A 17,295-nucleotide genomic window follows, 5' to 3' on the forward strand; every position below is an offset into this window, starting at 1 on the left:
AATGTCTCCCTTTTTCTTCTCTGCTTTTCGTGGAGCTGTGAGTGGGTGAGCGCACGACGCGCGGCGCCGAGCTAGAGGTTCATGGGAGAAGAGCGCGGGGAAGTCACACAGCCCTCAGTGCTCATGGGCTCGCGCGATGGCAAGGGAAAGTAGGTGGGGGAAGAATACAAGAATCCTCTCATCTCTAAGTGATGCAAATGTAAAATCAACCGCAAGGAGAGAATTCAGACGCTGCTGGAATATCTGAACCGTCAAAAAGGCAGCTCTTGTGTTTAAACCTATCCAGCATGTTTAAAAGTACAGCACTGTATGGCGAGTATGTTGTGGTTGCCATCACATATTACCATATTGTCATCTTTTATGCCTGCAGTTTGTTTTGCTGCATTTAATCAGAAGTGGCACTTTGCACGCTATACACAGCTGAATGGACACAGTATTTGCAAATAGATAGTATTTGGTGAATATAGTTAAGAAATGTTGGCTGAGAGATGACCTGTTCTTTAATATTGTCATATCAAGACTGTGTAAATGAGTACATAGGATCAAGGATCATATGTTAAGCAAATGCATAATGTAAGGTGTCGTGTAATTTAGTGTTTTATAATGGAATATGTATTTGTTTGTGCTTTTGATTCGTCTCCAGCTCCACCATCAACAAGCACTGGGAGGCGGAGCTGGACGCTCTGAAGGGAAACAATGCCAAGCTAACGGCGGCGCTGCTAGAGTCCACAGCCAACGTCAAGCAATGGAAGCAACAGCTGGCAGCCTATCAGGAGGAGGCTGAGAGGCTACACAAACGGGTGAGAGGGGATACACAGTACAAGTGGGTGGGGGGCAAGAAAGAGAGGGTACTCAAGGGGGTAAGCGAACAGAGAGAGGGTACATGCAGTATGTGGATTAGGGCACAGAGAGAGGGTACATGCAGTATGTGGATTAGGGCACAGAGAGAGGGTACATGCAGTATGTGGATAAGGGAACAGAGAGAGGGTACATACAGTATGTGGATTAGGGCACAGAGAGAGGGTACATGCAGTATGTGGATAAGGGGACAGAGAGAGGGTACATACAGTATGTGGATTAGGGCACAGAGAGAGGGTACGTACAGTATGTGGATAAGGGAACAGAGAGAGGGTACATACAGTATGTGGATACGTGAACAGAGAGAAGGTACATACAGTATGTGGATACGTGAACAGAGAGAAGGTACATACAGTATGTGGATACGTGAACAGAGAGAAGGTACATACAGTATGTGGATTAGGGAACAGAGAGAGGGTACATACAGTATGTGGATACGTGAACAGAGAGAAGGTACATACAGTATGTGGATTAGGGAACAGAGAGAGGGTACATATAAATAGGTAAGGGAATAGTGATAGGGTGTGTAAGGGTGACCAAATTCCCTTGAGGACACTTGTGGGTGAGAAATGTCAAACTCATATGTGAGTTGTGACATTTGAAAAAAACACCAGGTCTGGACTACCTAAGACTCTAATCCATTCCAGATGTTACTATGTGCTTACTGTATACTATAGAATGTGTACACTGCAGACTTTAAATAATGCGGGATATGTTTTCTTATTATGTTTTATTAAAAGATAACCCATTAGGTGTACTTTAGGTGTCTACTTCAGATGTAATAATGCAATGGCCATTTGTTACATGGATATCTACTCTATTAGTATGTAATGGTAAAATGGTAAATGGTAAATAATTCAGTATTTTGACTTGCTGTTGACTATGGTGAAGTATTAACCAAAGTAATTTTAGTTAAACTCCAGCATGCAAATGCTTGTTATAGTCCTTGACTGAGTCTTCTTAGAAACTGATCGGTTCACATACAGTACAAGCAGTATAGTAGTATAGCAGTATAGCAATACAGTAGTTTTAGTATTTACACTGGACATCCCTTTGGGAAGCAGAATGCGATTTAAAATACTGCAGTGATACTGCATGCTTTTTAGCTTTGAAAATCATAGCTATTGGTCATTTCTTTTCAGGCCTCACAGTCATGTTATTTTGCTTCCACGAGAGGGCACCAAAACCTAAGCTCTTTAGAAAGAACAATATATTATCTTCCAAGCAATTTACTTCTCATTTGCTTGTGGCCATTGGTTAATATTCATGCAACACTTCCAAATCAAGATGCTGTAGTTGGTATCTTGGACACTCCAATGATATCAAAGGTATGTAAGGTTATAGAACAACTTAAATTGAAAGGAGAATTATGAGCCTGAAATTATTTTTGAGAATATTTGCATTGAAATGTCAATACGTAGATGTCCTCTATAGTGGACGCAAGGACACAATGACTTCACTGCCCACCCACATAGACTATTTTTCAGATTCTTGTTTTTGTGTGTCTTCAGGTCACAGAGCTGGAGTGCGTGAGCGGTCAGACCAACGTGATCAAATCTCAAAAGACGGAGCTCAACCAAACCATTGAGGAGCTGGAGGTCACGCTGAAGGCAAAGGAAGAGGTAGGGAGCGACACCGGGATGGCCTCTTTAGCGATGACTGGAGGGACAGTAGCCACTCTGTCACTGACCAACCATATCCCTGGGTGGGCTACTCCATTGTGAAGGCAGTGCCATGGAAAAAGGCCTGCAGCAGTGCCACAGTGCCAGGTATTAATGGCTGCCCTCAGGTCAGATTAGTTTACGCAGCACTTGAACCTGCGGGACTGTGGACCTGTTACTTAGAGCCACTGTGAGTTGGCATAAGCTAGCTGCTGCAAACAAACATCCATCCTGTCTACACTGGGTCTTGCACTGACTGTAGTGAAACCCGGTGAAATATACCAGAACTGAGTGTGTTTTGCCCTGGTTATCTCTGCGCCCGTCGCACACCAAACCCTGCTGCAGAGCATCAGTGGGGCCTTTTGCTGCCCCATTTGAGCCTTTGCCAGTTCAGACCACACCTCTCAACCGTGCTGTCCCGTTGGGTCCACAGGAATTGGAGCGGTTGAAAGAAGAGGTCGACAATGCTAACCAGCTGCAGGCCCAGAGAGACTCGCTCACGCAGAAACTGCAGGTAAGACCAGGCGTGTTGGCTTATTTGGTATGGCGCACAAAAATGGTGTATTTTCACTGAGGTACCCTTTTAAAACTTTTGACAGCTTTTTTGTGTTAGATGTATCAGTTGTCTAAGACAATCAGATGGAAACGAAGCGAAAGCCATAACTTGTAGCTTGCGTAACGTACCAATGATTAGATGTGAATCGCCAGCACTGATCACTGAATTGTTTATGGTCAGAACTCACTTAGCTGATTTCTAGGCTGAGCACTGAATGAGTCGAATGAGAAGGGCGCCTGCCATTTCCAACGAATACCCTGGCTCAGTTAGCTGAGTGAATACAGTGTACTGTATATATGCATATATAATTGATATTGACACAAGAGTGGTCTTCAGCTTTCATTTATGCACTTGTCAAAAAATGTCAGACTCTGTAAATGATTGGACTAATTAAATGATTAAGAGCACATAGTCGACATGACAACCAGAAACAGACGCGGCCCTCCTTGCCCACCCCTGCCACGCCCGTTTCCGCCCCCTCTGCAGGAGACGGAGACCAGGAACAAGGACCTGGAGGCCCAGCTGTCGGAGCTGGAGCAGCGGCTGGAGAGCAGCCAGGCGGAGCAGGAGACCTTCCGCAACAGCCTCAAGACCCTGCTGGAGATCCTGGACGGGAAGATCTTCGAGCTGACCGAACTGCGGGACAGCCTGGCCAAGCTCATCGAAGGCAGCTAGAGCGCCCCCTCCCGCCTCCGCCCGGGATAGCTACACGCTGGCGCAGTGCAGAAACACGCAACACACAAACAAACTGGTGGTGCCCACCATGGAGTCCTGCCTACCTTACATTCACCCCCTCTGAACCCAGAGAACACTTATTCGTTTTAAAACATACAATATGATTCTGCTGATTTTTTTCTTTTGCTTAGTTTTTTTTTTAATTTAAAAAAATTTATCTGGTGGTTTTGGTAGTATTTTTCTTGAGAGTAGTCGTCTGTTTCTTTTGGGTTTTTTTTTAATATTTCTATTTCGTTTCCAAAAAGTGGCATGTTGTGCATGACATGCCACCAGCTGCAGATGGTGAGAATTTACGGTTATTTATTAAAAGGGTACTTCCTGATCTTTCTTTGTTCTCTCCTGATCGTTTCTACATGACGGTTGACATTATTGCGCCGGGGTGAGGCACATGATAAGGAGATGTACGACGCTCGTATCTTGGACTCATTCTGAGGTCGTTGTCGGTTTCCGGGGCTGCGGCGTAGTCTGGGGGGGGAGTGGGGGGGGGTCAAAGGGGGAGGGGGAGGGGGGTCCCCTGGGCAGGATCACAGCGCTCCCACAGCCATTTGTTGTAGCCGCCCCACAATGGCCTTCTCCTTCCCCGCGACAAAACTGCCTCACAAGGGCCCCTGTGAAAGGATGCGCAAGGGTCACGGCTGGGGAGGTGGGGGGAAGGCTTAGTGACTATAACGTAACAGAGAGGGCAGCATATAACGAGCAATACAGGAAAGAGCCTCTGGAAATCACTGCAATCTTACAATCAGGTATTCTCTTTCTCTCCTGTCTGAACCATACATGACGGTCAATCCTGCATGTCACAGAGGTGCAGAAAAGTGCCAGTTCGGCATAGTGAGTAGCGGGTCAGCAGCGTCTACAAAGCAGTCTTCAATTATATATATATATATATATATATATATATATATTATAAAGAACTTTATACTCTACTTGTAAAAATGGAATTGTAAGAGACCTTTGGATGAATCTGAAATTGTTTCTCATTTTCTGTTGCTTTTTGAAGTGCTATGGTAGACTTGACATCCTTAATTTACCGATTATTTCAAGAAATATTACGATCATGGTTATTATCATAATTATTCATGGTACAAAGTTGGTAGTATTTGTAAAACCTCAAATTTTTTTGCGTTATTATTTTCTCTTGTATGGTACGTGGGTATTATGATTGTGATAGATGTGGAAAAGTGGAAATACTTTTGAACTTTTAAAGAAACTAAAGAAAAAGAAGAACAGATACTTGAGCTGGACTGAAAGACAAAGTGTTGACTGATGTGATGTGATGATATTATCAGCTCAGATTTGTTATTTTTATTTTGCCAAATATGGTTTCCTGTACAGTGAATTTAATACTGAAGCTGCCTTTGGTACACAGATACATGATGGGTAGCCTAATATGGTACTGTTTGATGGGTTTATTATTGCCAAAAATCTGTGATTATGTTTGAAGAAAAAAAAACTATATATGTATACCTGAAGAACACTATTTAAGGGCTTGTAGATGGACTGGTTTTATTTGAAAAATTTTACAAGGCTAAAAGTTAGCATTCTACTATCTGATATACACATTATTACAAAACTTTGGAAAGTAATAAAACTGTTTGAGTAATTCATTTAAATATTGATATAACACATGCTTAAAACACAACTGTCATTTGAAGTTTATAGTATATATATATATATATATATATATATATATATATATTTATCAAGGATTTAATTCCTTGTTGTAGTTTCACCCCCTGTAGGTATTTTTTATTGTATACTGTATTGCCTGGAGCTCTGGTCTCTTTCTTGCCACTGAATATTTGAGGATTTGTCCTTCATCGCCACCCAGATCCTCTCCTGTAGCTATAGGACTGGTGCCCAACTCCAATAGCTCGATAAAGGAGGTCTTGAGTATCGAGGGGTACAGGTTGTATTTTTAAATACAGTGACAGCTGACAGAACTAACTGTGTTGCCTTTTATTCTGTGACAACATGGCGCACTATAGAGCACTGCCCCTGGACTGCAGCACTGTGTTTTCGCGCGTGTGCGAGACTTTTCGCCGGACGAATTACGCGGCGTTTTGGCGATTGTGACGACGGCCGTTCCGGGACATTAACCTGCCGCTTCGTGTCCGTGCCCCTGGCCCACGCCCCTTTCCGCTGAAGCAGGTAAACCTCGGTCAAGAAGAGTCTTCATTTGTGGAGAAAACTCAAATAAATACACTTTACAACCAATTGATTTTTTATGCTACTACAACATTATTTAAATCATGTGACATGACGCAGGAAAAAAAGGCAACAACGAGTACTTTGTTTACAAGGTTTTATTCACCTTGGAAAAATGCAGATTTGAGAATATAAAGCATTAATTATGGATATAATGGTAGGAACAGCAGAATAAAAGGGAAAAAGCAGTTTTTACTTTTTAATGGTATTGCTATATAAACATGATTTCTTTTTAAATATTTCATTTTACTCAAATACATATTATTGTAATTTTAGGCAATTACACAGATGCACTGTGAAGACTCAACAGAACATCTTTACAGTATAATATACATTTAAAAAGTTTGTTTATTTTTTTATTTTTCTCTATTTCAACATAGTATTACCCATATCTAGTGACTGGTTAATCTTAAATCCATTCGTTGGATCATGAAAAGCACTGGCCCGCCATAGATATTTCAGGTTACAGAAATCAAAACGCGTGGGAAAATTGTAATTGTCATTGTAGTGTCAGCTGGAAATGGTGCAGAGAAGGGTTGTGAATGAATATAACTGTAACTTAAATAATGAGCAAATAAGCCAGGGATCTGTGTGTTGAACAATGTCTACAGACAGAAATGAATACACGTATTAAATAAATTCAAAATACAGTACACTTTGAAAGTCAAAAGACTAGTAGGTTCAAGGTAAGGGTATAACAGTAAATCTACGGTACGTCTGTACTATAAGGAGGTCAGCGCGTGCTAAACAGTACCATGTAAGAACAGTGTGCAACGAGTGACATGACTGACTTTGATTAAAATAAATATACTGACATCAGCATGCTGCAAACCAGCAGCCAGTGAGTAAACTGTATGTTCATGCACACACCTGCAGTCACTGTATACCTGGAATATACACTTGCCATCACTTCATAATACATGGCATAAAACAAACAAACAAAACGTACTTTTCAAATGGCCAAAGATTTTTTTTTTTTTTTTTTTTAAATAGCAGTTCAAAAAATCAAATTATTGATATATGGACATCTACTTCATCACACTTCTTAAATTCAGTGCAACAGTCTGACTTCATATTAACCGGTCCAAAAAGCAATATTTACCTGGCAAAACAATCAACGTACGGAAAAGAAACAGCAATGACTCTGAATTCAACTCACAGGAATAATGCTGGTGGAAGAGATTTCTCTTTATGGAATGGGGATAAACATGAACATGCCTGACGTCTAAACATATCTGATCCTTGGGTGATTTTCAAACAACTATCTGTGTTGTGTATACGAGATCGACATGCAGTATGTTTGCCCAGAGCTGCCCATTTTCAAGTGTCCTCCCCTGTTATGATACAGAATGAGTGAGCGAGTCCACAAGAAGTAGTGAACGTCCTGTATCACAGGGTGACATTCACTCCCATCAACTCTCACGCCTAAGAATAATTTTCACAGAACACGTCACTAAACGCATCCATCTAGTGTAATGGCAAAAGCAAATGAAGTTCACACTGGTCCTAATGTTTGCTCCCTAGGCTGGCATTCAGCATGGACGACTAACAGGTAAGAATGCAGTGCTATCCAATCACAGATGGCCCTCTCTCCCACCCCGTCCCACACAATAGGAAAACAAATGACATGATCTTTTGCTGGATTAGTAACATGTTAAAACTGGGCCTAAAATAACTTCCCGTAAAAGCTTGATTGCTGTCCCATTCTGACACTGTGTGGAGACTGCCAACAGCACGGTCCAGACTCTTACAGTCAGACACGACATGATATCTAACATGAGCAAGGCTGAATCTACTAAATATACTCCGGAAAGAGTGAAATGCGTGTGCTATTACTAACAGACAGAAATGTATCACATCTTTCATAGAACCGGTTTGTCAACAGATCAGTCAATATAACAGTCAAATGCAGAGGGGAGGGTTGGGAATTACTACTCACAAAAACACACTTACCCAGAAGAGTTTGAGCACTGAAATATCAAAGCCATGACAAATACTACTACAGGCAGTAGGTTCCACAGCAGGAATACAATCAATGGCTGCAGACAGATGTTATTTAGCAGGAAACGTGAGATCTAAAACTTGCAGGCCCATGCAGTTCACTGTCAGCAAACGCATGCCTTTATCACACAGGTGTTTGCTGCAAGAAGAAAAAAACACATAGAACTCATATCTGAGAAATGAAATGTTGCAAAATCCTATTCATGTTTTAGTCAGTAGGTGGCACTGCACCTGAAATTGATGAAAACTTTATTTGAGTTAGCTGTAAATCTGTGAGGCAAGGAAACAAGACTGCAAGACTGAATCTTTCTGGAAGGGCCTGGAAACAGGAGGTTCCTTTAATAAAAACTACTCCAGAAGTCCAAGCTTGGTGTCCCAGGAGTACCTGGGATGCTTTGGGTATAGCAATTGGCTTACCAAAATCAACTGTTTGGAACATCATTATGAAGACAGAGAGCACTGGTGAGCTGAGTAATCGCAAAGGGCCTGGGAGGTCAAGGATGACCGAAGAATTCTCACCATGAAGAAAAACCCCCAAACACCTGTCTGACAGACCAGAAGCAATCTTCAGGAAGCAGGCGTGGATGTGTCAGTGACTACTGTCTGCAGATGACTTCAAAAATAGAACTACAGAGGCTACACTACAAGATGCAAACCACTAGTTAGCTGCAACAAAAGGAGGGCCATGTTACAGACTGCCAAGAAATACCTAAAAGAGCCTGTAGAGCTCTGGAGAAAGGCCAAGATTTACTTGTAACAGAGGGATGGCAAGAGCAAAGTATGATGGCCAAAAGGAACTGCACAAGATGCAAAGCACCCCCCTTTAATCTGCGAAACATGGTGGTGGGGGTGTTATGGTTTGACCATGTATGGCTGCCACAGGTACTGGCTCACTTGTCGTCAGAGATAATGCAACTGCTGAAGTGTACAGAAGAATCTTATTTCCTCAAGTTCAAGCGAATGCCTCCAAACTCATTGGATGGTGCTTCATCCCACAGCAAGACAATTATCCTAAACATACTGCTAAAGCAATAACGGGAGTTTTCCAAAGCCAAAAACTGTAAAATTCATTCACCTGATCTGAATCCAACTGAACATGCATTTCATAATGCTGAAGAGAAAACTTAAGGCAAGTAGCCCCCAAAACAAGCAGGAGCTGAAGACGGCTGCAGTACAGGCCTGACAGTGCATCACCAGGGAAGATACTCAGCACCTGGTGATGTCTATGGGCCACAGACTTCAAGCCATTGCATGCTAAGGATATGCGACACAGTTCTAAACATGACTACTTTTATTTACATAACATTAATATGTCCCAAACATTATGGTTCCCTGAAATGGGGGGACTATGTATAAAAAGTGCTGTAATTTCTACAAGGTGAAACCAGAATGTATAAAAAACACCCTTAAATAAAAAGCTGAGAATGTGTACTTTAACCACATGTGAATTGTTTGATTACAGATATAAAATTGTGGAGTACAGAGCCAAATCAAGAAAAAAATGCCTTTGTCTCAAATATTATACATATGTGTATGTATGTGTATATATATATATATATATACATACACATACATACATATATATGTACGTATGAGCAACCTGTCATTACACAAATTAAAATGAAAGGATCTGATCACTCAGTATTTACCATTTACCATGACCATGACCGTAGCGTGACTCAGGCCCAAAGTTAAAAAGACATGACATTGCTGTTGTATTTTATCATCTGCAATTGGAGAGGAGATGCACTCTATTTCTTGGCTTTATTTCTGCTTTAAGTTTGTAAAGCATCATAGCAGTGAGCGAATGCAGCTTAGGGGAGCCAGAGCTACTGCAGCCCCGGCTCTGCCCCAACCTGTACACAATCTGCACTGACACCCGGCCGTATAACTCTGGACCCCACAAAAACCAGGACGGATGGGAACGGAATGAAAAGAGAGACCTCAGCGGTGTTCTGGGGGGGGGGGGGGGGGATGGGAATGGGGAGTGGGGTGGTGGTCTGGCAGGCAGAGGGGGAGGGGGGGGGGGGGGGTGCATGGGGACCACTCACTACCGCCCTGTGGTTCAGCGCCCCTCAGCCAGGCTGTGGCCTTCATTGGGGCGCCTCACCCCCGGGCCTGGAGCCGCGGGACGGTGACGCGCTGGACCAGCTTCACTCTGACCCGCGGGACTGGAAGGGACAGAGCGTCTGAGGAGGCTTCTCCTCGAAGGCAGAACATCAGACGGGCGGAACGCACAGCGAGCACAGCGGCGCGGGCTTCGTCTTTGCTGTCAGTGTTGTTTTTTTTTCCTTCGGGGGGGGCGGGGAGTGGGCGGGGCTGAGGGCGGGAGGGGGCGGGGCCTAGCTCTCCCAGTCGGCGCAGGGCAGCGCGTCCTCCTCGTCCTCGGACTCGGGCGACGCCTCCTTGATGCGGCGCAGCGCCTCGTGGATGCTGCGGGTGAGCGGGTCGGCCGAGTCGCGCGGGCCGCCGGGGGCGTCGCGCAGCCCCTGCTGCTGCACCTTGCGCAGCTTGACGCCCTTGCGGATCTGCGCCAGGATGTTGTCGCTGTCGTCCTGGTCCGGGTCGGGCCGCAGCACCCGCAGCTCGGCCTTGCGCAGGTGGAAGCTGCCCCGCTTGAGCGAGGCCAGCACCTCGTCCATCGGGGAGCTCGCTGGGGGGACAGAGCACAGCGCTCAACGCTAACCACACGCTAACCACACACACGCGCTTATTTCCTATCGTACTGTCTTTATGCTCTTTCTCCCAGTTGGACTCAAAGTATTTGCAAAGTGCTTACTCTATTTATATTTTACAGCCACCCACCCAAGGATCAGTGTCACCCACCCAGTGATCAGTGCCACCCACCCAAGGATCAGTGCCACCCATCGGGAGATCAGTGCCACCCACCCAGGGATCAGTACCACCCACCTGAGGATCAGTGCCACCCACCCAGGGATCAGTACCACCCACCCAGGGATCAGTGCCACCCACCCGAAGATCAGTGCCACCCACCCAGGGATCATTGCAGCCTCCTGTGCATCCACCCAGGACCCTGTGGCCATTTTCAGTACAGGCAATACAGTACAGGAAAGCCCAGCCTGATCAGGGGACAGGAGCACTTTCCTATGACAGCTGGTAAGCAGGCAAGTAGGGAGTGCTGATGCTGCAGTAACCCCCAGACCCCCGGTGTGCCCCTGCATCAGGGCGAAACCTGGTCAGGGTCTGGGCCAAAGCTGGCTAATGACACGGCCTGTACCCAAATCTGCAACATTCAGGCCATGATCTCAGCCTCCACGCATAGCGCTGTACAAAGAGAGCCACTTGGGAGTGGTACAAATACGCCTTTCATAAAAGGACTTCAAAAAGAGCCTGAGAAACATTTTTCATAAACAGTGGCCTATGGTATTTGTGCTGTGCAGCAGATTCAGTGTGAAAGGGAGGAGGCCGCCGTGTCCTGTACACCGCAGGAGGGACGGCGAAGGCGTGCTTAGTGCTTACCCCTCCTCCTCTGCGAGGCCTCCAGGGCCGCCGTCTTCTTCAGCTTCTTCCGGGCGTTCACCAGCTGGCTGCTGTCGAAGAAGCGGCCGGAGAAGGGGCCCAGGGGGATGGCCTCGCCCCCCGCCTCGCCCCCCTCCACCTTCAGCTGCCGGACGGGGCTCCCTGGAAGCCTCGGCCCCTCCCCGGGGGCGTCCTCCGGGCCGGACGGGGGGGGCGGAGGCGGGGGAGGCGGAGGAGGCGGGGGCGGAGGCGAGGGCGTCGCGGGAAGGCTGAGCGCTGAGAGGTCTCTCTCTGGAGGTAGGGAGGCAGGAGGAGGAGCAGCAGCGGCGCCCCCCGGAGGCAAGGACGCGCTTTCGAGTTTTCCAGCCGCGGAACGTTCCGGTGACGCAGGGGCCGCCCCGCACTCCTCCGCCAGCGTGCCCGCCTCCAGCGACCGCGGCTGGTCCAGGGCCACGCCGGGGGCAGAGGCGCTGCCACCTTTCCTTCGGGCGTATCCCAACCGGAGCCTGGTGGACTTCAGCACTACCTGACCAGGGTACCGCTGCATGACACACAAAATGACAAGAGAAAAAAAATCTATCAAATCATTTAGGTCTACACTAAAACACTAAAAAGCTGTGCAGACTCATGGAAAGCACCTTTATTGATTGGCACTTGGGAGCCTTTGACACTAAAAAGCTCCAGCCAACTGAAGCGACGGCAGAAATGTTCATTTTGGCTACAGTAAGCACGGCCTCTGACCTGTTTGAAGCTGCGCAGCCTGTCCAGGGTCTTTTGCCTCTCCTGGCTGACCAGAGTGCTCCTCTTCTCCTCTTCCTGCTGCTCCCTTTGCTGAGGAAATGCAAAAAAAAAAAGTTAAACCGTCCCGCTGGCCTGCTCCTCCTGCTCCTCCCGCTCATAGCACAGGAGTGACTGCTGAGAAACAGCACTCAAACACATCGCAGTCTGCATCACTCCCAGTTAAACTGCCAGTAGGTTAGCGTAAAGAGTGAAGCCTGCCTGTAGGGGGCAGTGTGCTCATGTATTTACCATGCGCCTCTGGTAAAACCTGGATGGGCTGACGTTTCTATGCACTGACAATGTTACAGTCTATCCAGTCCGGGACTTACTCCGTGACAAATACCATTAACAGAAGAAAGTGGAGTCATTCAAGTGATTATTCTCAGAAGTCCAGTTCTGACATCGCTGGTTTCTGTGGCACTGCCAGTAGTGGAGGGTTTTATCTTCAGAATGCTGGCACGAAAAAAGACAACGAGCTGCGGTTCTTGTACGGTTCGCATCCAAAATGTTTTGCTCCTGAGCCTCTCACTGACCACCGGGAAACGGCGGATGAACGCTCACTGAAATGAATCACTGGGGTGCTCACAGCACGGGGTCGCGAGCAAACCCATTCGCATCGCAACATCAAAGCCCACTGTGCCGCCGGGGCAACGGAACATCTGCGCTGGAGCTGCACAGGCGCTGTTAGAAAACACAGGCCCCCTGTGCGCCTCTCCTCCGTACGCTCCCCTTACGGGCCACTCCATCGCCGGCGGCACACGCAGGACTCTTCAGTCTTCGGCCGTCTTATTTGCGCTTGAGTTCCAGCTGTGCGTCTACGGTGTTGCCGTGGATACTTCTGACTGCACGGTGCGTGGACGGCCACATGGTGCACGTGAATGTACAGGCCAGCGCTGAGCTTTATACTGAAAAAGTACACTCCAGAATAGGCTAACGGTAGGGGGAATTAAGTGTAAAAAAATGTTACGTGGTAGATAGAAGCATGAAATTCGGTACAGATCTCCCTTGGGTGATCCTGAGAAATTATAAAAGGGGTATTCACTGAAGACACACCCCCTTCTTTTTAAAATTATTTATAATTAAAAAATAAAAATGTATTTATATTATATTTATGTATACAGATAATATTTATATATAGATGTGTCTGCAATTAGGATTAAATTCACATAATTTTTACAATTCATACAATGGTGCCAACTTAGGGACTTTGTCGTTGTTTGTAGCGACTTTTGGGAGCCCCCCGTAAATATGATTTAAAAAAGCAGCAAGCCACAAATCATCCAGTCATCCAGTCTCTATATGCAGGTACAGCGTTGACACTGACACAGGAATATACCTGTTGCATGGCATGATGGGATTTCTGGTCCTCTTGGCTGCCTTGGCGTTGCTGCACCTTCTCATTGTGATTGAAGATACATATTTCCTTGAAAGACAAGAGCATACAGGGTCAGGGATAAACTAATGCACAAAAAAGGTTTGAATCAGCTTATTATAAAAATACTCCGCCATAATTACAATGGATCTGCATTTTTATAGCAATATTAGATTTGGACATCGACAACGTTATAATTACATTTAACGAGGCATAGAACTGTTTCAGTGACACAGAATTCCTCAGGAATGAGTTAGTGAGCGGTCTGTGAAGTGCATTACTCATAAAACACATGTGCACAATATGCTGAATCAGCGGTGTTCGATGAATAATGTGGACACATAATTGCTGTTAGAATTGCTTTCAAAACAAGAAAAAGCTTATTATTCAAGCTTGTAATTTTAACCCCTTTCCTGGGCAGAAAAGAGGAGCAGGAGTTGAATACTTGGAAGAAACAGTCATGGATGTTGAACTGTGAAATGCCACGTGATAAAAACAAAATAGACAGCTTTTATTTACTGCTAAAACACAATTTTGTGTGCATATGTATGCTTGTGTACTTATCAAAATTGGGACGTACAGGTTAACTGCATGGCAAACAAACTTTTTTTCCTTAACCAACTAAAAGATGAGCTTTGTTTTTAAAGAATCAAAGGTGGTGATAATCTATTCTAACTATTCCCCTTCTGTAGTATATTACAGTGCTCCAGCCTGGTATTTGTCCCTTAACTCCAAGCTCACAGCCCAGGCTGAAAAGGTGCAAAAGAGAGGAAAAGAGCCAGGAGGGGCCCAGTTCTGACAGTAGCTGGTCCGTATGGAGACCCCTGGTGAGTGGCGGGTGCCGCACCTTCTTGTTCCTGAGGTAGGCTTTCTTTGCGGTGATGCGCCCCCTCCTGGCCTCCAGCTGTCGCACCCTCTGCTGCAGCTTGCTGAGCTCCTCCTGCCGCAGGAGCACGGAGGCGGCCGCGTCCGCGGTGGCCTGCATGGCGTCCATGCTCTCGTAGGTGTCGTAGTACACCACCTCATCCTGCCTCTCTGTCGCACACAGGCACACACGCACGCACACACGCACGCACACAGGACGCGTCCTAATGTAGCCCAGCGTGATGGACAGGCTAACTTACTACAGCCCAGCTAGGCAAAGCACTGACATTACTGTAAAACAGTTAAACCAAAGTCAGTGTAAAATATACAAATAAACATTAATGTCTTCTGAAATCCTGAATAAGTAAGACATTGTAAGCACTGTTAATCTAATTCAGTAATTCTAATCAGATATCAAAAAAACGTTCCAAAACTCATTTTTCACTCTTTATTCCTTTTTCTACACATAGATCTAATTAATCTAATTGACTTTTAATACAAGAAAAAACCACAGGAAATAATGGAGTATATAAGGCACATACAATACATCGAAAGTATAATGTATTGTATGTGCCTTATAAAAGGCATCCCTTCCTGCTCTGTATGCAGACAGGAGGATGAAGTGCTGTTCTCCTCCACACACACGCATGAGCAGCGAGAGGGAGAGCCTCCAGACTGTTCTTCCATCACTGGGCAGCTTTCACAGGCTGACCTAATTTACTTTGCTCTCTCGTTCATTTGGGAAATTAAGAGGGAGTTCAAAGGGAGGGGAATTAAGGGAGTTTCAGCACTTCATCTCTAAAAAGGACAAGCCGGTCCAGTACTGGGCCTGCTCAGTGGCATGAGTTTTCAGGCCCTCTGGAGACCCCGAACCTGTAGCCGTGCAAACGACCCGCGTGTCAAGTGCAGGTGATCAGTGAGGATGACCTCCCCACAGAAGAGTGCCTGTTTGTGACAGAATGCGCTGATCGTCACTGAGCCTTCATCAGCAGGGTGCCTGGCCTCTCGTTTTGGCGCGGACGCGTTCGTCGCCCGCCCGCGACCTCGGCCGCCGCCCCCCGTCACTCACCTGTCACCTGCCTCTTGATGCTCTCCAGCTGCGCCGTCAGCAGGAGCTCCTCGTACTTCAGGATCTCAAACTGGATCTCGTACAGCTGCAGCTGCAGCTCGTAGTACAGCTCCTCCAGCTGGTCCAGCCGCGCCATTGCATCCTCACCGACCTGCAGGCCCTGCATCTGATAGAGAAAACATGCGAATAGACATACGGACATAGAGAACGTGCGAATGGACATACGGACGTAGAGAACGTGCACACAGACATACGGACAAAAACACAAGGTCACACAGGGAGGGACAGACGATGGCAGAGAGCACAAAATCAGCAGAGTGGATGCTTTAGCCAAGGCTTATCATTTTTATAATGCCTATTTTATGAGACAGTACAGTATCAAAAATATAATCAATCATATGGTAGCTTCTTTATGTTTAACAGCCTGGGTTGCATAAATTGAAGATGTTTTGGAAAGAGAGAAGAGCCTTGATAATGAGAATTTAATGTTCCATAACCGTGTTGAATTTAGTTAACATGACAAATCTGAGACAGGACAGATGGTTGTCTCTGTATTCATAATTAAAAGTTTTGTCTGCTATTGTTGAAGCCAAAATGTTCCACATGAATTCCTTATTATGAATATTCATGAAGATGCATGCCCAAATGCAGAATACCCATCATGTGTTCTTGGACATGTCACTTCATGAATATTCATAATAAGGAATTAATGTGGAACATTTTGGCTTTTATAAAAATGTAATAGAGCACCACTGATCAATCAGAACCTCCTAGGGGAAGCAAGGACAGAGAATGCGCGAGAAAGCAGGGGCTGATCGCCTGGTTACTGCTCAGAACCGGTGTCGATGTTCAGCGTTTCTTGTGGGACGAGCAGTGCATTGTGGGTACCTCTTCCCGCAGCGCGTGCTTCCTCTGCTCCAGGCAGATCTCTTTGGCTCGCATCAGCTGCAGCGTCTCCTTGGATACGGAGTACTGCAGCTTCTCCATGCGCTCCACGGCCGCCGCCCACGCCGCCTTGCCGAACTTCTTCTGGTCCGCGCGCATGCGCTCGTAGACCACTGCGAAGCGTGAGCAGGGGTCACGTGTGCTTAGCGTGTTCACTTTCAGACACACACACGCTATCAGAGCAGGCTAACACAGCTCATTAAGAAACACAACGTGAGTGAGGATACATGATAGCACTCAAATAGGGAGCGTGCTCAGGTGCACATCACTCTACAGTGGGGCACACCGCCCCCTGTTGGTCTCACAGGATCACTACAATAAGAATGCAAGAGGCATAAAAAAGGAACAGATCCTTTAACCATGCAAGGTTTTTTTCTCCTTTTCGTGGAATGTAAATATTACACTTGCCTGGTGCAATTTTTATTTCAATGTAAATGTAGGGATAAAAATGAAATGCATATGAAAGTGAAAAAATCAATAGTATCAAATTAGCTTGAATGAATTCACAGCCTTGGATGCTGTCGGACTCTAAAGAAAGTCAATCAATATCAATACTGTGTTAAAATGTAATGGAACTCACACTAAGTATGTTTCAATTATTATTCATTTATTCATTCATTCAGCAATCAATACGTTATTCAAAAGTTCCTTTATAAATATATGAATTATTCATGAGTGCACTGAACTGATGTGATACACAATAGACAGTAATGGGTAAGTATTGAAATGACTGGGGTTAAGGCAGGAATAAGGGCCCTAGCTCTAGGTA

General features: G+C 45.7%; 2 protein-coding genes across 4 annotated transcripts in view; one reads left to right on the forward strand and one right to left on the reverse strand.

Annotated features, from left to right (window-relative positions):
* The window catches only part of LOC118212857 (homer protein homolog 1), a 51,179-nt gene extending 46,902 nt beyond the window's left edge, over nucleotides 1-4,277 (forward strand). For both annotated transcript variants that reach the window (XM_035391263.1, XM_035391262.1), the window contains 4 exons: nucleotides 644-800; nucleotides 2,370-2,480; nucleotides 2,953-3,033; nucleotides 3,562-4,277. In XM_035391263.1, the coding sequence (XP_035247154.1) occupies nucleotides 644-800; nucleotides 2,370-2,480; nucleotides 2,953-3,033; nucleotides 3,562-3,750 (538 nt within the window). In that variant the 3' untranslated portion in view covers nucleotides 3,751-4,277. The remainder of the gene's footprint in view (nucleotides 1-643; nucleotides 801-2,369; nucleotides 2,481-2,952; nucleotides 3,034-3,561) is intronic.
* A 6,039-nt stretch (nucleotides 4,278-10,316) lies between these two features.
* jmy (junction mediating and regulatory protein, p53 cofactor) overlaps nucleotides 10,317-17,295 on the reverse strand; it is a 29,065-nt gene continuing 22,086 nt past the window's right edge. The window contains exons 5-11 of one of the 2 annotated variants that reach the window (XM_035392162.1): nucleotides 16,470-16,639; nucleotides 15,582-15,747; nucleotides 14,496-14,683; nucleotides 13,613-13,699; nucleotides 12,238-12,327; nucleotides 11,497-12,037; nucleotides 10,317-10,669 (exon numbers count right to left, since the gene is read on the reverse strand). In XM_035392162.1, coding sequence (XP_035248053.1) covers nucleotides 10,359-10,669; nucleotides 11,497-12,037; nucleotides 12,238-12,327; nucleotides 13,613-13,699; nucleotides 14,496-14,683; nucleotides 15,582-15,747; nucleotides 16,470-16,639 — 1,553 coding nt within the window. In that variant the 3' untranslated portion in view covers nucleotides 10,317-10,358. Of the gene's footprint in view, nucleotides 10,670-11,496; nucleotides 12,038-12,237; nucleotides 12,328-13,612; nucleotides 13,700-14,495; nucleotides 14,684-15,581; nucleotides 15,748-16,469; nucleotides 16,640-17,295 lie in introns of those variants that run through there. The other variant, XM_035392163.1, reaches the window with a different exon arrangement.

Source organism: Anguilla anguilla, chromosome 14 (assembly GCF_013347855.1).
Source record: "Anguilla anguilla isolate fAngAng1 chromosome 14, fAngAng1.pri, whole genome shotgun sequence".
Lineage (NCBI taxonomy): Eukaryota > Metazoa > Chordata > Actinopteri > Anguilliformes > Anguillidae > Anguilla > Anguilla anguilla.